Source organism: Pelobates fuscus, chromosome 5 (assembly GCF_036172605.1).
Source record: "Pelobates fuscus isolate aPelFus1 chromosome 5, aPelFus1.pri, whole genome shotgun sequence".
NCBI lineage: Eukaryota > Metazoa > Chordata > Amphibia > Anura > Pelobatidae > Pelobates > Pelobates fuscus.
In genome coordinates, this window is record NC_086321.1 from 74,066,669 (window position 1) to 74,088,637 (window position 21,969).

General features: G+C 40.0%; 1 protein-coding gene across 2 annotated transcripts in view; it reads right to left on the minus strand.

Moving 5' to 3' along the window:
• RICTOR (RPTOR independent companion of MTOR complex 2) overlaps positions 1-21,061 on the minus strand; it is a 101,182-nt gene extending 80,121 nt beyond the window's left edge. For both annotated transcript variants that reach the window (XM_063453995.1, XM_063453994.1), the window contains exons 1-2: positions 20,978-21,061; positions 13,306-13,353 (exon numbers count right to left, since the gene is read on the minus strand). In XM_063453995.1, the coding sequence (XP_063310065.1) occupies positions 13,306-13,353; positions 20,978-21,026 (97 nt within the window). In that variant the 5' untranslated portion in view covers positions 21,027-21,061. The remainder of the gene's footprint in view (positions 1-13,305; positions 13,354-20,977) is intronic.
• Positions 21,062-21,969: the final 908 nt, after the last annotated feature.

Below are 21,969 nucleotides of genomic sequence, written 5' to 3' on the forward strand. Positions count from 1 at the left end.
GCGTGCGTCCTGATGAAAGTTCCTATATGGAACTGAAACGTTGACATTTTTACACTTTTTCAAGAAAAGGAGTTGTGTGTAAACTACCTGGGAATACTGATTTTTTTTTGTTCTACATATTTAGTGCAATCGAGCACCAAGTCAGAAAAAATGTGAGTAGGAGTGCAAGGATATATATATATATATATCTATATATAAATAAACAGTAGTAATTTAGGCACTCACCCCTGAATAGAATATAGATATATCCTGCCTTTGGTGCATCCGTCGTCCAAATATATACATATATACACACACACACACACACACACACACACTCACATGTATTTATACATACACACAGAAAAAAAAATGTATGCTGCATCAATGCTAATTAGAGCTGACAAGGATAATATATCTGTAGAAAAAGATAAAACTATCCCCAAAACAGCACTTGCATTCCTTAGTTATAAGTCATATTGTAGCTCTTCAAGTGTGATATAAAGATGTGAAGCCCTTCCCTTTGCAGGCATGTCTGTTACTCATGGTATGAACAGTAGTCTCATCATCTTTAAATGCATAAGAAGTATTCACACTCCCTCCCCTTCTTTCACCAAGCTTACCATTTCTATTCAAGGAAAAACAGTTCAATATAAAATCATTACAACTGTTGTATTAGCTATGTATGCATGACTTATTGGTTATATAGCAAGGTGACTCTCCCACTGGAAACAGACACCTTGCCTCAAACACAAAACCATTAAAAAAAAAAAAAAAAAAAATTGCACTTAAAGGACAGAAAGAAAGAGGAAGATTCCATTCAAACTTCTTTTATTGAAACAAGGCAAATAACATATGCAAACAGGATATTAAATGTGCATTGTGCATACAAAAACTCCACAAAATTCTGGGTTTTAGGACAAGTATTGAGGAATAAACAGACCACGCGTACACACAGGTTTGTCCGTTAAGTCACTTTAAAGGAAGTAGCCTGGAGGTAAGAGCAATTGTGATAATCTGAAGTCTGATCTTTGGGGACAACTGGACAATTTCAGCGAAAGAGGTAAAGGTTCTTGTAAAGTTCCCTTAAAAAAATAAGTGCATATGTAAGTTAAAGGACCAAACACCATATGCATTTTTAAGGGAACTCCTTGGCAGAAAAGGTTGACAGCTCAACTTACAAAGTAGCAATGAAGGAGTTTCACTTTCGCATTATCAGTTAAAATGTTTGTATGATGTCATGCAAGTAGAATGTATATAATGGCATATTATTATTAATATTTATATAGTGTCAACTAATGCCGCAGCGATTTACAATATTATGAAAGAGGAGGGATGGGGGGGATTTACAATAATTGAGACAATTACCCATACACAGTGACAATAGGTAGATGAGGGCCCTGCTCAAACAAGCATATCAAAAGATTTGGCTGTACATGAGTGTCATTTCAACTGTCAAAAGTGTTGTAACTCTGGGTAGCCCCAGTGCCTTTTTACACAGAGTACCGATTAGATAAAACTTCCAAATTATTATGGTTACATAAAGGGCTGCATTAAAAACATTTTACTTCTAAAATAACAAATGGTTCTAAAAACACCAAAGCATCCAAATATTACATAAGGAAAAAAAAAAAAAAAAAAAAAAAATTACACACACACATATATATTATATATATATATATATATATATATATATATATATATACACACACACACACACACACACACATACATATATATATATATATATATATACACACACACACACACACACACACACACATACCTCTAGGTCTACTGTGCCCTGGAGAGGAATGGGCATTCAATGACTAATGTGAATGCAATCAATGTGTTCTGGGTAAACACATAACCCACCTAACAGCAGAGACATTCCACTGGAATGACTGCAGATAAGCAGTCCAGGATCAGTTTGATCTTTACATTTCTTATTACTACAGAGACCAGTGAGTCAAACTGCGCTCCCAGGAGATTATTGTAAGTTGAATACCCATAATTCTAGCATGGCTTTAAATTTACAGAGACTTATCATATACTGTCCTAAACTATATTGGAAGCTGACACCAAGAGTACCCTAGGCCAGTTACCCCGTAATGGCATTTATAGCAATGCTTTTGTCGGAAGCTGCGTTTGTCACCATTCAATGGCTGAGAGGATCAGCCAATGACAGACACATTCTGTGTAATGAAAGTTGCACAGAATTGACATTTGCCAGCCCAGATGTCTAGTTGTGGGCTCTCTAATGACAGCCCAATGGTGCTGCCACAGGTGAATTTACACCTCTGACAGCAAAGGAGTTAAACGATGCATGTGCAACTTTCCCTAACGAAAGGCTGAACACACAAACCCCACGCACCACAACCACTTCAAATCACTGAAGTTGTCGTGCTGCATGAAGCAACCTTTTAAAGTGCGTATATCACTCTAAATTATTATTTGCATAAATCTGTTTAACACCTAAAGGAGAAAATGGTACACTTTGGTGTAATCCCAGTCTTGTTCCTATAGACCTATCAGAATGAGATTACTTTGATAATTATTTATAAAGCACCAACATATTGCGCAGTGCTGTACAAGATGTGATTTCTCCACACAGCATATTTAAGTGGGGCTTTCCATTCTGGTACAGAAAACTTAAAGAGCAGATTGTTATGACGGTGCAGACTGCCACTGGTCCTTAAGGAGTAAAAGAACATCTTGTTTTTGCCTCTGAAAAGCTTTAATAAAAACTAAACATTAACTAAAAGAATATCGTGTTTTGCCATGCAACACTTAGTCAACAGTGGCTTTTATATAAGCCACAAAATGCTTAACAGTGTATCTGGAAACTCTCAGTACGGAAAAACAAAGTCAAACATCACCATGAGTGACAAAGCAATTCTTAGAAATTTGTTACCAGTTAATGCAAATCTTAAAAGACACCTGCAAACTAGCCTCTGTGTTTAAAAATAATGCACATCATGAGAAAGCTATTTAACCAAAAAAAAAAAAAAGGCATGAGTCGACAACCAAACAAAATGTAAACCCAGACATTAAAGAAGAATTTTTGTATTTTGTAAAGCCAATTGTGTGGTAATTCCATCTTAAGTTAATATAAGCAGGTAGTGGCAAGTACATTCAGCGAGCACCTTATTAGGTAGGCAATTACTACCAGGTAGGACTATCTTTTAATGCAGTTTCCTTGATTATTAAAGAGATTTTTCTCAACTGTGGTAGCTTAATGCAGTTCCTATGGATATTAGGCCATACATTTATAGAAAGACAAACACAGGCAGCAACAAAATAACTATACTTCGCAACTATGTCTAACAACCAAAACAAATTAAGGTATACTATAAGTACTGTAACTACTACGTCCCTTTATAGAAGTCAATTGTTAAAGGAAAAATATAAGCACCTTAAACACTACAGTGCTCTAGAGCAGGGGTACCCAAAATGTAGATCCTCTGATGTTTTACAACTACAGCTTCCCATCATTCTAAAGGCATTTTAGAGACATGCAAAGCATCAAGGGAGTTGTAGTTACAACATCTGGGGCTCTACTTATTGGGAAATCCTGCTCTAGAGGTCATGGTGGAAGGAGTGCCCGGAAGCACATATAAACAGACATGAACAGTTTCACACAAACCTTACAGTATCAGGCAAGGTCCTAGCTGTCTAAGATATTGGACCATACTACACCAGCTTACACCAGGTTTAAACTGCATCCACTGGCAAACGGTTTGACGCATTGCCGCCAGATAGCATCCACGGTTGGTTTCATATTGTCAGTATTCCCATCAATAACATTCCCGGGATTTTTTTTTGTATTTTTTTTTTTTTTTTTTTTTTAAACACATTTAAAGGGTCACCATAGTCACCCAGACCACTTCAGCTGAATGAAGTGGTCTGGGTGCCAGGTACCAAAGGTTTTAACCCTTCAGATGTAAACATAGCCGTTTCAGAGAAACGGCTATGTTTACATTGCAAGGTTAATCCAGCCTCTAGTGGCTGTCTTCCTGACAGCCGTTAGAGGCGCTTCTGCGACACTGGATGCGAAAATCGCATTCAGCGTGCAGAACGTCCATAGGAAAGCATTGAGATGGCGCTGGATTAAAGTAACTGAAGGTGTTTTAACCCCATCAGCGTCAGCAGAGGGGGGACCTAAGGGTTGTATTTCCTGACACTATAGTAATCCTTTAAGTCTCTCTCTTTGAAGAGTTATGATGGCTTGTCTCCCGATTCACTGTTAAAATGTGGATATACGGTGAACTAGAAATCCACGTGCATCCCCGCCACTTCCCAACAGGATAACCCTTTGTTATTTCCAGCAACAATGGGATGCTGTGATAGGCTGAGAGCATCACATGACTGCTCTCAGTCGATTACTGCTACTGTCTGCAAACAAATTATTAAGGGACATACCAATCCATACATGCAAGGGGCAGCAGTGATAGGCACACGGAAAGTAAGTGGTTATGACAGGTACAGTTTAAAAAATCTTGCTGTTTTTATGACCAAAACAGGAACGTGGGAATAATTTGGCCAATAATTTGTCTGATATTTAAAAATGCAAATGAATGTGACAATTGTCAGGTCTCTTAAAGCTCACCACTTATTCCTAAAACTCATTTCACTGGATTTCTATCTACAACATAAATGTATGTCTACAGATTTTGAAATGGTCTGTGTAATTAAAATATAAAGAAACAAAAAAAACTAACTTTATTGTTCACAAAACATATGCTTTTGTGTCAAGTTTCCATTCTTGATTTATAAAACTAGTAAACTGTGTCCGGGATGAACTGTATTTGTTGTACCCTGAGGATCTGAGTCATGTTTTATTGGATAGGACATATCAGCTGTGCATTAGTGGTTCTATGTCCCGGTCAGCTGCGGTCTAGCTATTCACCGTGTAACCACATCTACCAGGAAAACAGTGTAAATTAAATGTGCTGTGTGCTGTATGCTGGGGATTAGTGCCTGTGAAATGGAGCTAAGAGCTATCTTGTGATGAGAAGGGAATGCGAGTGTGGTTTCGCAGGATATACATGACGGAGTTCTTAAGTTATTCCAGTCACCGTGTGACTTCATGGATAAACAACTTCCTGGATCACTGCAGTAAATGGATATTTTAAAGGACTTCTTGTTTGTTTGGTTCCAAGGGTACACTAACTAAACCAATCTCCACTAAGTGTTCAGATTAAGCCGTATGAGGAAAGCACTCCTTTTAAGCCATTTGTCATTGCTAATCTATTGATATGGTTAAAGGGACACTCTGGACCCCTAAAGTATATCAACTTACTGAAGCACTGTGTGTGTTCATTTTTCATTTTAAATGTTTTTGTCAAACAACCAGTCCTATTACTTGCTGCTTGTTTAGTTCAGTGGAGCTAAACTCAAAGACATGGTAGCCTCACAATGCTGCAGAGAAACACAAGGATACAGCGTTTGACTCCTCCATGCAGTGCGTACACAACGTGAATCCTACAGAAAATGCGTTTGGACAAGGCATTCATTGCCAAGGAAATAGGAAAAAAAGCACCAAGGCTTCAGGTTGAAATACGAGCTTTAAGAATCCACACAGCTGAATTGGAGATCTGCGTAGAAAGGGATGTGCAGGTTCATAACAAAATGGCGGATTCTTCCCACGATCTACAAAGCCGACTGCACCTTGTGGAGATGCTGTTGGATGACCTGTCCTACCTGTTTCGAAGACACAAAATTCTAATCCAGGGGCTCCCAGAGTGAGGGAGAGGGCTCTCTCATGTTCTCTGATCCTCGAGTTGTTCCACCTACTGCTACCAGACATCCCGGAGGAGAAAATGAATAGAACAGGCGCACAGAGCCCTGAGAACCAGGGGAGCAAAAGGCCAAGTGCCCCGGGACGTCATAGCCGGGTTCCACAACTGCAATACGGCAGAGGCGATCATTCACAGTTGCCGGAGGCCTGTGAACAAATATAAAAAGGCATATCTACTAGAATCTGTCTCCCTCCACTCTACAGAAGTGCAAGACCTGGAGGCCGGTAGTTAACGCCCCATGTGCCCACAATGTGCCGTTTGTCTGGGGGCATGGGCATCCCTTTAAGCCGCTAGTCTTCAGGAGTGGGAAGACCACAGTTCTTCAGTCGTCAGGAGACATCTAACTTTTGGTGAACCCTGGAAATTCCACACTGACTATAGAGGTGCCTCTGCTGGGCTCACTTGAGAGTTTACGCACTTGCTGAGCAAATGGTTCACAAGAGGAGATCCAAAGGCTTCCACCCAACCGGCCTGAAGTGATGATTCTTCAGCGGGGATCCACGAATATGATTGTGTGACAGTGCAGTGACAACAGACAGGGTACTAATCATTATCTTGGGCTAGGAAGTATCTAGCAAAATATTTCCCTATGGTTAAAGAAGGTGTGGAGCAGTATGTGAAGAAGGGTACTTCTAGGCAGTGAATGCCCACTCAAATAGAGCCATATGCCCTCAGACAATTATGGACCTTCTCTCTCAAGGATGTGAATGTAAGGTGCAGAAAAAAAAAAAACCAAAACATAAGCGCTCTTTTCACAGTTCTGATAAAATATCCACACACACAAAATAATGTTTCCACTAATCATAATGCACAAATCCAGCATCCCACAGACCTGTACACTTTAAAAAATGGCACTTGAGCCTGACTGCCACAGCAAACTGTCGCATGATTTCTGAGCTCCTGAAAACGAGGCCCGAACCAACATAATACTGCCTTCTCCTACCGGTACTTTTGGGCTGCAGTGTATCCCCAAGCTTGTTTGGACCTCATGGGGAAGAAAAACAAAAAATTGAAGCCGGATAAACATCGGGGACATGTGGCGGCAGGCAAACCGTGCTCTTGGGCGCAACATGGCGTCCCTCATGGGAGACTGCTTGGACTTCTCCGATTATGTCCAATGAGGCGGATGAGGGCTACTTATCCGCACCGGCAGTCACACCGCTGACACCACGGCCGAATCCGGACTCTGCTCCGGTGACAACCGCAGTACTGAAGGAGCTCCTAGCGGACATGCAAGGGAACCTCATGGCTACCATACGCAAGGATATACAGGGCCTGATGGGCTGGTTTGGGGCTCTGGAAACGGCTTCCACCACAGGCACGATGCAAATTGCAGTCCACGACCTACAGCAAACAAAACAATGCATGAGTGCCGTTTTGCGGCCCAGGAAGACACACACCGCTGAAATAATCTCAAAATCAGGGGATCTTGGACACCGTCCCTGAAGTGGAGCTACCACACCTTGTCAGACGCCTGCTGGAAGCCTTGTTGACACCACAACAGGCCAGAACAATAGAGATAGACGGAGTATTCCGGGTACCCAAGTCGTTAAAAGCACCATCCACAGCCTCCAGAGACCTGTTTTGGTTTTTTTTCCCATTATCTAGCGACAGTCACATCTTAAGGAGCCTTCTAGTATTACGGTTTACCTCCTAATGACAGAGACACGACTATGCTTCTACATGAAAGCCCACAGCACGACTTATGTACCTCTTACAACTACAATTCCTATATGTGTGTAATGAGCTATATAGTTATGTTTTTTTTTTGCTATGCAAACCACACGTCGGAGGCAAAAATAAAGATTTTTTTTTTTTTTTTTTTTTTAAATGGGACTTGTTCTGTGAGTGGAAGAGATCAAGGGCAGATATTGCCTTTATTGAGTAGCCTCTCTAAGACAATTCCACGAACATAACATTTAAAGATCACAACTTTAACAGGGCTTACACCTCCAGATCATTTCGCAAGTGCAATAGAGATTCTCTTCCACAGCAGATGTAGATTACAGGTTACAGGCTCTCAGTTGGATACGGATGGGAGGTACATATGCTCATCAGGTACGTTGGGCAATAGAGAACTTCACCTGGTTAACCAAATGCTCCCAACACGGCTTACAGGTACTTCTGGGAGGGACTTTTAGAGGTGGTAAATTAGAGGTGGTAAAATCCCTTAAGAAGAGTCTACTGATAGTTGTAGGGTACTGTAGCATGGTTTCATGCTCAGCAGCTGACAGGAGTCTTGCCCAGGGGGTCAGCAGATCTCATGAGGCATGAGGGCAGGACAAGCTACTACAGAGATAATTGACTCTGTGCCCTTCGTAGATATATGGAGTGCACAGCATCCAGACGCAACGGACTATACTTTTCATTCAGCCCCACATAGGACTTATCCCCTGACACATTGCTTACCTCCCATAAAACAGTTCCGCTAGTACAACAGATGGACATTAATAAAATTTCATGGTTACGCTGACATAGTTTTTTTCCCTTAATAGTTCCTGGAGATAGGCTAGTGGTTGAGGAGTTAACTAAGATACTGCAGGTATACATCAGTATCAATACCACTCCAGAGGTTCCCCTTCCACGGTTTGGTATGCCCACAGAGCGGTACTTAATGGACATTTGATCAGGATAGCCACACAAAAAGAAGTTCAAATTCCAAGCAGTAGAGGACTTAAAAAGAGCCTTGTGAAAAACGAAAGAGACACAAAGTGAAATCTACTCCAACATCTCTAGTGGAATTGAGGGAGGTTAGAGCGTCCATTAAGAGACTTATTATATGATGTAGCAAATAACCTCATATTGGTAACATATATTCTTTATTTGAAAAGGTGAATAGAATGTATATTTTCCTGGCAATGTCATTAATACCAAGGACAAGATTCATGCCGGTCACAGCCTTTAGGAACAGCACCCAAGGACATTAGAACTCTGCAAGTGGGCAGGGCAAATTCATGAAAATGAAGGAAATGTGAGGGAAAGGTAGGAAAATTCAGCATCCCCATGCAGAGCGTGGGGACGCTGAACGGCAGGGCTGCTTACTGTGCAGCCCTGAGCCAGGAAGTCCCTCCAGTGGCCATATAAGGAGTGGCAACTTGGAGATGTCCCTAGGGGCAATGTAAACACTGCTTTTTCTCTGAAAAAAATGCCTGAAGGGAGCTATTTTAATCCTTAAAGGGACACTATAGTCACCAGAACAACTACAGCTTAATGAGAGGCCATTTTAATGGGAAATGCATGAAACACATTGCAAGTATACAATTAACAAATGTAGAAACGCGTATCTTAATTTTCTCTCCAAAAGAAAACAAGTTACTAGGAATTGTAATGTGTTAGACAGACATGAGCTTAATGAGCCCACATTTGTACAATATGTATACAATTTTTTTTTTTTTTTTAAATTAAACATTGTGTATGTGTGAATTTCAATTTCATGTGTGAATATTTGTCACAGCATGTTCTTACTGGATCACAAGTGCCTAAATATAAATTGTAACATTTTACTGTTTTGAAACACTAATATTTGTGTTCAGCGAAGTCTCCCGAGTAAAACAGTACCCCCCATGTACAGGTTTTATGGTGTCTTGGAAAGTTATAGGGTTAAATATAGTGCTGGCAAATTAAATTCCCTATACTTTCGGCATGGGTTGTCAGGCAGGTCCCACTAATTGTAATTAATTAGGATACCTAATTATGTAAAAATATTACATAAATATATGTGTAGAATATATACATATATATATATACACACACACACATATATATATATATATATATATATATATACACATATACATACACATATATAAATATATTTTTTTATATTTTTATTTATATATAGGTATATATATATAGTGATATATACATATATATTTATGTATATAGATATATATATTATTTCGTTCTACGTGTATTTTGATATAAATATATATTAATATCACAATACAGTTAGAACGAAACAACATATTTTTTATTATTTATTTTTAATTATTTTTTTACTTTTATTTTTTACGTATTTACATATTTTTTTTACAGTATATATAAATATAAAAATAATTATATATATATTTAATCAGTATCAGTCTACGTGTAATTTGATATTAATATATATATTAATTATATATATTAATAGTAAAATACACCTAGACAGTGTATATATATATATATATATATATATATATATATATATATATATATATATATATAATCCAAGTATATAATTTTTTTTACACTGATTAACTTTTTTTTTTTTTTTTGATTTCAGCCAGCAGGGGGACTGTCATTACAGTTAGTCCCCCTGCTGGCAATGCTTGAGCCAGCTAACCCGGCCATGTGATTGTGAGGTCCTCGCAAGCATCTCACTCTCACATGGCCGGAAAGCCCCCCAGGAGGATGGATGTGCCGCGGAGGGGCTCCCTGGGTGTCCCCCCAACAGCGATCGCCGGCGACCGGGTAAGTAAGAAAAAAAACGGAGGGCGTACAATTACGCCCGGCGGCGTTTAGAGACGCTTAAAATAGGTAATGAACGACATTCAGTGCATACATATAAAAAATATATTTCTATCCACTCACAGGAAAAATGTTTAACTACTTAGCCATAGGATTAATGTTTTGTCACCCAAGAAGCACTGGATAAACTCAAAAGATGCCATCCACATTCTCAGGGCTTCTTTCTAGGAAGTCCATAAATACTTTCCACTTGGATGATTCAGTATGCATAACACTAAACAGGATGCATTCTACAATCACAATCTGCTAAAGAAATGTTTATATTCAGCATTATTTTATGCAGGAGTAATATGAAATGCTATTAGAGCGCTCGTGTTATAAAGCTGTAATTACGTTATTTTTTTGCTATCATGTGAATCTAAATGGGTCATCAAAACTTTTTTTTTTTTAAATATTAAGAAATGCCTATATTCTCAATCAGATATATGTTAAAGAGACACAGTTATCCACTAAATATACAGTTTTCAAAATTATCCAACCCCCATTAAAAATAAAACTTCTCAAAATGTACAGACTTTCAGCTGTTTGCATCAAACAAAAGCAATTGAAATAGCTCAACACAATGAATGCTTCAAGTGGTTTCCCCAAATTTAACTGAAAATGCAACTTATATTGGCTTCTCCAGTCTCAAACTTATTCAATCTCTTCATGGCAAGCATCTTAAGAACTTACTGGAGCACCCATTTACAGTTATGATCTGCTGCAAATAAGATGCCTAGCATTCCTAAAGAATCTTAGCACAAATTAAATGCAAGCGCTCCTCCATTGATAGCTTCCTTTTTCTATCTCATCCAGGTAGTCTAACCACTGTTCCTTCAACTATGACCTTTCGAACTATCCTTCCAAAAGGTGTCTCTAGAAACATTCAGTACCTTTTTGAATCTTGTTCCTTGTTTGTGAAGGGGACCATTCTTTTGACTGCCATATTTCTAACATGCAGTCAAATATGACACTCAACAAACTCCTGGCCAGTTCAAATATTTCAAGTTTTCCAGCTTAAGCACACCTGGTGCAACTAATGAAGCCCTTACTAGTTGCATCAGGTGTGCTTAAGACAACACCTGGTTTGCATATTTGTGATGTTGTGAGGAATTTTATTCAGGGCACTGAATAATTTTGAGACTGGAGAATTATAAGTTGCATTTTCAGTTGAATATGGGGAAACCACATGAAGCATTTTTGGTCTTGAGTTATTTCAATTGCTTTTGTTTGATTTGTTCATTGCAAACAGCTAAAAGTCTATAAATGTTGACTATAAAGCTAATTTTCAATGGGGTTGAATAATTGCATAAACCAACTGTAAGTATGACTCAATGTCACACAGGTATAAAGTGTAAATAAATCATATGGACAAAACACTTGGCACCACATGTCCAGATTAAAACACATACTGGAGTATCATGCATTGCATCTAAAAAAATAAAAAATAAAGGGTCAGCATGTTACACTGTACCTCTAAATGGCACAGCAAATACTGCAGTATATGTTTCAAATGTCATTTACGTACAGCAGTCACTATTGCTTACTTCAATTTTCATCATCTATGTATGATGTCTGCATGGAGGCGCTGACTGTTCCCCATTCAATGCATTAATATGAGGAGATGCAGTGCAGTGCAGTGTTCTGCCATGCATGTGCAATAGCCTCCCAATGCATTCCCATGGGTAAGCATTGAATTTGCCAAAATCATCTGATCTGACAAGACTGATTATCAAGATGGGACCAGAAGGGGACTGGTGAGTCGAGACCACTGTCACATGGGAGAAAAGGTGAGTTAAACACACCTTTACACACCACAAAGAAGGTGGCCATTGACCTAAACTGCCACACCAGCCATAAAATGTTAGGAAAACATGCTTGTATTCCTGGCACTATAGTGTTTCTTTTAAAGGGTGGGTCAGAAACAACACAAAGCCATATGTGCACATAGTTTTACACATGGGTGAACTAAACACGTAGACTAGAGGAATATTATCAGGAATGAAAACCGGGGGTGTACACAGAAACATTTCTGAGCTTACAGAAGAAGAACTGTCTAAGCCAAAGACAAGGGGAAAAAAACTAAAAAAAAAAAAAAAAAAAAAAAAACATTTTATAGATAGATATAGATCTTTCAATTATGTCAAAGGCAGATTAGGTTTTTAAACCAAACAATGTACTGAAAATACATTTTGTTCTGTACTGCACAGGGTTACACTGACACAATAAAGGAAAGGGGTCCTAATCTCAAGGCTGCATGGCAGTATCATCCTTTAGCCCAGGGCTTTCAGTGCCGTGTGAGCAAGGATATTATATTTCCTCACTATGTTGTCTCAAGCTGTGTGAGCATTGAATTTCTTCTTGCACCCATAGATTCATAGCAACACAATACCTACAAAAAGCTGCAGTGGTTGCGGTGTGTGAAGTGCCCCCTTAAAGGGACACTATAGGCACCTAGACAACGTCAGCTCATTGAAGTGGTCTGGGTGCAGTGAAGTATTTGATAAATATGTATCTTTATTGCATTTTTTTTTTATGTGGAGGTGGGGACAAAGCTAGTTTAACCACGAAATGCTGCTATGGTTTAAACAAGAAAATAGAAATTTGTTCATACATTCTGTGATTTTATTTTCCTAAATAATTACCACAGCCACATTATTTTCCCATCCCCTATGGGAGTTGTGGAGCTAGTCACATATACTGATGGGATGTGTACAGTACTATTACACTAATTTCATATTTCTGCTTCCTTGCTTTTCTACTGTGAGAGGAATGGCATATCATGCAATGATGTAGGTAATAAGGAAAGGAAAATGAAAGTAGGAATGGAAACAATTTGCTCTTTTTCAGAGTACCATACAATGTTTCTAAAAGAAGGCAATACCATCCAAGACTATCCTTTTAAATGATTTTGGAACTGTTGCATGTCCAGTCAGTTTCAAAACATGAACAAAATGGTGAAAAATATTTTATGACAAATGCACACAAGGTAACAGATCTGGCACAGTGCTCCAGACGTCAGCTTTTAATTCATTACCTCTGCTGAGATCTATGGGGACATTCTCCTCCCCGCTGTCATTCCGACCTATAAAGAAGAAAATAAATAAAGAATGAAATATTACAAATTTGCGTTATCAGGCTTAATTTGTGTTCAACATTCATGGTAATCCATGACAGGACAAACATTCTGTTTAGTTCTCCTTTTTTGTCTATTTTTAATACATGCAAGCCACTTTGCAAGGCAAAACATTGCTAAATTGGTGTGGTATGGTTTAATGATTTCACCCCCTGTGCACCATTCTCTGTGATGGTGGAGCAGGCACGAGTTCTCCAAACTAGGGGAGAGTCTGATGAATTTGCCATTGTTAAAATATATACTGTACCCACACATAATATATACCGTTATTCTCACCATTAGAGGACCACTATAGAAACACGTTTTCCTGGCACTATAGTGTTAATAGGTCCCCCCACCCTCAGGGTCCCCCTCCCACCAGACTCAAGGGGTTAAACACTCACCTTTCTCCAGCGCCGGGCTCCCTCAGCGCTGGGGACTCTCCTCCCTCTTCCGACGTCATCCGCAGCATTTCTCAATGCTTTCCTATGGACGGCAGTGTCTTCTCACTGTGATTTTCACAGTGAGAAGCATGGAAGCGCCTCTAGCAGTTGTCAACGAGACAGCCACTAGAGGCTGGATTAACCCCTTTAAACTTGGGGTATTTTGACTCTTTCCATGCAAACATTTTACCAATCTATGCCAAATTAAAAAATAAATAATTGGTGATCAGAGATCTCCCTCTCCAGCCCGCTAGCAGTGTATTGCTGGCAGTCGGCACGGGAGGGAGAGAGGACCCATTGGAGCTCTGCAGCTCCGCCGGGTTCTCCTCTTGCGAGCTTGGAGTGTTGCTGCGGTTACCACGGCAATGCTCTGAATCTCGCGCGAGTGAACTCTAGCAGCTCCTGAAGCTGCTAGAGTTCACTTTAACCCCTTAAGGACACATGACATGTGTGACATGTCATGATTCCCTTTTATTCCAGAAGTGTGGTCCTTAAGGGGTTAAGCATTTGGACCACCAGCGCTTCCAGGAAATGTCCCCCATCCCAGGCACAGTTAAGCAGTGAGGGGGATATTAAAATAATTATTTTTAATTTACATATATATTCATGAATTTGCCCTCCCACCCCCACACAATAACTCCCCCCATACACACACGCACAATTGCCCCCGCCACACACACTGTACCCCTCACACAACCTGCCCCCACAAACACACTGTACCCCTCATGCAACCTGCACCCCCCCACACACTGTACCCCTCATGCAACCTGCATACCCCCCACACTGTACCCCTCAGTGCCCCACATGCAACCAGCACCCCCCCCCCCCCCCCACATGCCCAAGCTGCCCCACATACACACAGGCACCCCACACACACACACACAGCACCTATCCCGGCAGATCCCATGTAAGTTGTCAAACTGTTCTTAAACAGTATTACTACTTACCATGGGAGGGCACTATGGCACCAGGTCTCACCAGTGTTCTGTACAATGGCATGAGCACTTCCCTCTTTCTACTGCTAATACCTCACTCCCTATACAACCAAGCATTCTGCTAGCACTTCCTGCTGCTCTCTCACATTGTCTGCTTACCCTTGTCACTTGAAATAATTACCCCTAAATCCCTTTCCTCAGACGTTGAGGTTAGGACTATAAAATATTCTATACTCTGCCCTTGGGTTTTTACATTAAAGATGCATTATCTTGCACTTATCCATATTAAATGGCAGCTGACACAACTCTGACAATTTTTCTAGTTAACCTAAAACATTGCCATTGGATTATCCCTCCTGGAACATCAACCCTGTTATATATCTTCGTATCATCAGCAAAAAGACACACCTTACCATCAAGACCCTCTGCAATAGCACTAATACAAAATTTAGAGAATGGGTCCAATTACAGATCCCTGGATAAGTAGTGCTATGAATCAGAATTTTTTTTTTCTTATTTTTTTTTTTAAACAGTGGTAAATTAAATTACTTCTTTAAAATCCAGCGGATTCTGTGTCCATGTAAAAAAGTATGTATCAGGTACAAAAGAGCTCAAACTTTCCACTCGCCAAATAGCGAGTGAAAATTGAGCCCTGGTAAGCACACCATGGACCCTGCAAGACTGCAGATGTGAGTATTTTTTAATCCTCCCTAGTAGCTCAGGGCTTAATGTACACTATTTTAAACAACTACATGCCTTCAAATGAACTATTTGACACATACTTGTTTGAGCTCATCACACACACAAATCAAGAGGCAACAAACTTGCCATGACTCATCCCTGTGAAGGCTCCACAGAAAACGTTGTGGATTGACTTTTACCAGAATTGTGCCAGTAATAATGATCACGTCCGCCACTGAGCTGTTTGGCAATATACAAATCACGTCACCAATGGTCTGAAAAACTTTCTTGGCAAGCAGCTCTGCCAGTTATAGGTTCAGCAGTAGGCTGTAATCACAGCTTGCATTAAACTGGTTTGCGATCAAAGCTCATAAAGAACTCCCACCTGAGTCTACAGGTGAAAATGACAGTTTCAAAATAATTACAAGGTACTCAGTGCCTCTTATACAGAAAGTGTATCTGCTTCAATCCATTTAAAATAAAACCTTAAAGCCAACACTGGCTGTGCTGGATTACTCATCTCACGTGGCACAGCCAACGAGAAGAGCTTGCTGGGCATAATGGGGAGATTAGCCCTCAACATGTGGGTTACCAAATGTTAACCATCCAGCCTTTACATCAAACACGTAAATCAGAATGAATGCAATGATGCTGTGTGTTACCAGATGGACAGTGTTCTTCCCTTAACAAGAATACACGTCTAGTTCATTTAACTAGCAGGATATGCTTACATGATATTCCAACTAAACCATAAAAATGTTCTGAGATACAAGCCCTTTGCCTTAACCCCTTAAGGACCAAAGTTCTGGAATAAAAGGGAATCATGACATGTCACACATGTCATGTGTCCTTAAGGGGTTAAATAACCCACTCTAAATCAATGGTTCCCAAACCAGTCCTCACGGCACCCCTAGCAGTCCAGGATTTAGGGAAATACCCAGTTGTGTGCAATGTGTTTTTTGCTTCCACCAGCCACAGAAATCTTTAGAGTGCCAATGATCATTTCTTCTACCTGCTAAAGCAGAGGAGCTGTATCTCACAATCTATTCGAGGTGTACCATCCTAGAAAAATGGTATTCTACTGTGAGATTGATGGTGTGGGAGTTTTGGCCATAGACAATATGTGAATGTTTATACGCAAATGTCTGGAAGGGACATCATGTTATTGGAACTTTAGCACAAGGGACACTCCAGACCACTAAAACATTGAAGTGTGTTTGTGTAAATACTGTGTCCTCTTTTTTTTTTCCATTTTAGAAAAAGTTAAAATTTCAATAGAAATAGGCACTTTTAAAAACCAACATGGTTACACCCCCGAGTTGTCGGTCAGACTAATTTACTTACCAGTTTTCTCAGTGGAGCTAAACCCAAGAGGCAGGTAATTGCCCTGAGCACCTACCTTGCAAATACTTCTAATTAAAGGGAAACTCCAGTGCCAGAAAAACGATCCGTTTTTCTGGCACTGGAGGGTCCCTCTCCCTCCCACCCACCAATCCCCGGTTACTGAAGTGGTGAAAACCCCTTCAGTCACTTACCTGGGACAGCGGCGATGTCCCTCGCCGCTGTCTCCGCCACCGCGACGCTCCTCCTAGTGATTACGTCGGCCGGTGGGCGAGACTAATCTCGCTCACCGGGCGAGGAGACCTAATGCGCATGCGCGGAAATGCCGCGCATGCGCATTACGTCTCCCCATAGGAAAGCATTGAAAAATCATTTCAATGCTTTCTTATGGGGTTTTGAGCGACGCTGGAGGTCCTCACACAGCGTGAGGACGTCCAGCGACGCTCTAGCACAGGAAACCTGTGCTAGAACCCAGGAAGTGACCTCTAGTGGCTGTCTAATAGACAGCCACTAGAGGTGGAGTTAACCCTGCAATGTAAATATTGCAGTTTATGAAAAACTGCAATAATTACACTTGCAGGGTTAAGGGTAGTGGGAGTTGGCACCCAGACCACTCCAATGAGCAGAAGTGGTCTGGGTGCCTGGAGTGTCCCTTTAAGCTGCATTGGGAAGTCTGATTGGACAGCCACAGAAAGTCTGGGCTAAAATAGAAAGGGAGGGTTTACAAAGGCTTCAGGTAAGAGATCTGCAGCTTTAGGAAGCTATTTTAAAGATATAGCACCAATGAAAAAATGCATAATTGCAGGTCACACATCCACCTCCCAGTCAGAACAATATTCCCTATGCATATAAAATAAGGGAATGTTTCTAAAATCTCATCTACTTGGGAATTTAGTTTTTGCTATATTTCAAATGAAATCATTTTGTGTGTTCAAGGTCCAGGGTAAACTAGAAATGTGCTACTAAATTGCTGAGAGAAAAAGACAAGCTTTTGTAAAGCTGCATTAAAAACATCCTGAGTGTGACAAGCAGAGAGGAAACCCAACAGTTAAGACTAAAATGTGTTACTGCATGTACAATAGGCTGTTTTTGTTCCACTGCTCAGCTGGCTAAAATCTATATATGAATGTACAACCTGCTCTAGTGAGCATGATGTCATCAGTGCATGCACAAAGTGCAAAAGGATGTAACTAAAGTCCAATACACGAGACAGGGTAGAATGATGGGGGTACATCCAGGTAAATTATTAATTTGCTCTTCAAAACAAAGCATATTTTAACAAAGATAACAGGCACTTTTTAATGTATCAAACAAACATGATATATAGCCAGTTGAAAACAAGATTGGTTATCTGGGTGTTATGTAAGACCCCTTCCCGATGACCCTCTTTGTTTAACCCCTTAAGGACACATGACGCGTGTGACACGTCATGATTCCTTTTTATTCCAGAAGTTTGGTCCTTAAGGGGTTAAAAGGAACAATATTAAACCATTGTCTTTCCTATGATGGACAAAAAATTAAATCCTTAAATTTAAGGCTGTATATTTTTGTTCTGTGGTCGTACACTAGAAACATAGAATGTGACGGTAGATAAGAACCATTCGACCCATCTAGTCTGCCCAATTTTCTAAATACTTTCATTAGTCCCTGGCCTTATCTTATAGTTAGGATAGTCTTATGCCTATCCCACACATGCTTAAATTCTGCGCCAGCTTTGACAGTTGACAAGTCAATTATGACAAAATTCTAGTCCATACCACTGCTCTCAATACAAAGAATTGTAAAATATGAAAGTTGGGTGTTAAAAAAAAAAAAAAAAAATAGATCTCAAATTATGATCTGTTCTGAGAACATTAGCCAGTAAGGTAATTATTTAAACATGCACCATGCCCATTTCTAGTGGGCCAATGTAGCTCCATATTGCAAAAAAAAAAAAAAATAACATAAAATAAAAAAAAGGAAAAATCCAGTACCATATGATTGCTTAAACAGTACTTAAAAAGATATAGATCAATCAGTAGTAGTCATCTTCTTAAATTACAATGAATTAGCATCCTGGATTTTAAGCACAGATTAGGTATTATGAGTAGTCCTTTCAAGAATGGGATGGGGTTACATAAGCACTTCCGGTAATAACAGAGCACAACACTGCTAAACACTGCAAAAAAAAAATCAGGCAGATCAGAGATGTTAAACTAAATGCTCAATTTATCATTCATAAACTAGGTTTTCACTGTTGATGTAAAAAAAAAAAAAAAACCCACTCATCAGGCCAATACCACATACTATTTCACGAACATGAGAGTTAAAGTGGGAAGTTATTAATTACTAGTGTGAGGAACAGGGATCGCTAAGACAACAATTAACAATAGAGGCATGGCACAAGGATACTGCATGAGTCATGTTTTCTTTCTAAATCAGATAAAAACAATGCTAACCTACAAGCAAGCTGTTCTCTAGAACATAGTGATTTTAAGGTGCTTAGTGCCTTTAGAAAACAAATATATATTGAGGGGGCATAAAAAGAACATTCTGCAGAGCACACCAACTATCTAATCTAAAACATTACTTTCAACATGTTCAGTGGATTTGAAAGTTTGCAATACAAGTTATATTTAATAGAGAAGTAAACAATAGCTGTAACCCTCTCAGGATCGCATAGGATTTTTTTTTCTTCACATATGACGGACAATTAAATGAATGGAAGTAATAAACAGTGAATGATAAGCATAGTGTACTCTAAAATCTAAAGGGGACTATTGATGATCAATGATTTTCTGTTAACCTTGACTAGCTCCAAAAAGGTTGTTATTGTTAAAGTTGTTATTGTGGCCTGGAATGCATACACTGTTGGTCTCCAACTCTAGATACAGCGAGACACAGATTATTAAATGTATACCCAAGTATTAGATGGAAAAAAATAAATAAAGGGCCCTTTACTTGTTTGTCTCTGAACACAATATGAAACCTGCTCTATGCAGCTATGTATTTAGCCAGGTGATTACTAGTAAGCTTAAATAGCACTAGGGGGCACTATGGTATCTGAAGACCTTTTGTACACTTCCACCACAAACATGTTTTTGAAAGCTGTATCTCCTTATTAAAGGATGTGGGCAATTGCATTTAGGCACTTAACACTTGTACTTCTTCATGTTGCCAATAAACCACTTCTCAAAAAATAAGTAAATAACAAACCCATCTACAGTAAAGGAAAAAAAAGAATTCTTAACATCTCTATAAAGACTTTCAATGGCTCTTTTTTTGTATTGTTATTCACTTTTTTTTGGCAACCTCTAGGATACGATTAAAAAAAAAAACATTTGCTGCAATGCACCGTTGGCTGCACTTACAGGAGAAAGGTTACACTCTGCGTGTCCAACAGATCACACAATAACAGTATTTATAAAGTGCCAACAGATTTTGCACTGCTGTGAAAATGGGATAAAAAAAAAAACATATAATTTATTTTTTAAAGTCATACAAAAATTAGGCATTACCAGACTGACAAATAAGGTCAGTCCTACTCAGCATTAATAAGCATACCAATGGACAAGACCACCTTTATATAATGAAAACCAAGAAAAAAAATAAATATAATATAGATAGATCCATCTCTGTCACTGTATCTTCCAGGCTGGGAGTGATGTGTGTAGCAGTGTCACACACACAGTAGTAGCAGATTAGAGGTAAACACATTCCCTAACTCCAAGCTATTATTACTGACTGTCTTTCTTCTGCAACATGGACATAAACAACAATCAGTGAGAGGGGGTGGCCGTCAGTCACCAAGGGCACAGCATCCACTGCCAGGATAGCTCTGGCACTGCAGCTGACGTGGACTACATTCCCCACAATGCTCAGCAAGAGGCACCCGGTGTAGAGTGTTAGAAGAAGGCTGCCTGAGCATGCTAGGAGAGGTAGTGCACACACAGATGGAGTGCCAGCACTCAGAAATGGCTGCCTTCAGTTTGATACCAGACCCGCCCGATCTGACAGCAGACAGGGACCCCCAGCCGGCAGCATTGTGTCTCTCTCCCTCCCCCGAGGATGGCTGCGGCCCCGGTGTATATAAACCAGGTGGCTGTCTGCCTCCTCCATGTTACAGAATCCCCCTTCAGCACCCCCGGGCCGGCCCTGGACAGCCCTCCTCACTCCAGGCCCATATCTACAAAGACACCGCGGGGCCGGGCTTACCTCGTATCCTGAGGTGCCGGAAGGAGCGGCCGCGGGTGCTGGCCGCCATGTTCCACGGTGGGGAGACATTCACAACACCGGAAACCTCGGCCGATCCCGCGAGATGTGGGCGGGGCAACCTGACGGGGGGGCGGCCAGCTATAGACTGTATGATGTAGGGGTACACTGTGTGATTGCAGGGGAGACGCTGATTTGTTTTTTTTTAATGGGGAAAAAAATGTTTATTACTCCCCATTCACGCAGAAAAAAAAGCCGAGGTGTTATTGTAATAACGCAGTGGAGGAGCATGCGGCGGCCATGTTGTTTGTGGGCAGTTTGCCCACAGTTTGGATGTGGCTTTCACTAATCAATACATGGGGCGGGTGAAAACATGGGCTAAATCCAGGATAAATGTCACCTGGGAATTACACACGGCGCTCTAAGGGTATGATAAAGTGAAATTAATTAAATGTGTTTTTTTTTTTTGTTTTTTTTATTCAATGAGATTTATTCATTAAATATTAACAAGCACACAAACATATATATATATATATATATAGATGATTTGAAAGAATACAATCGGCAAATCTTGGATATTTTAAGCCCAGAATTTGTTTTTGTTTTTTTGTTTTATATTCATTACAAGTCGCTGTTTAGTGGATAAACCCTGTTACTGATGTTTTGACAGACACGTCTGATTCTCACAGTTGGAGCTTTCCTTTGGGCTCAGCCCTTTCCAAATATGGCGAATCCGTCCCAGTGACGTCACGTGTGGGCAGAGACCCAGAGCCTGTGTACAAGCTCCACTCCAGTACTAGGGACCTGGGATCTTCTGTTGTTGCTTATACTGTACAAAGTTTAGGTCATGTCACTGTTTTGTATGGTAATTTTTTTTAACCCCTTAACACCGCAGCCAAATGTACAAGTTGTGAACGAAACAAAACGTAAACAAAACCTGGCATTTGCGCTATATGTCTGTCCAACCGTAATTCACCTCTTTCATATTAAATTCA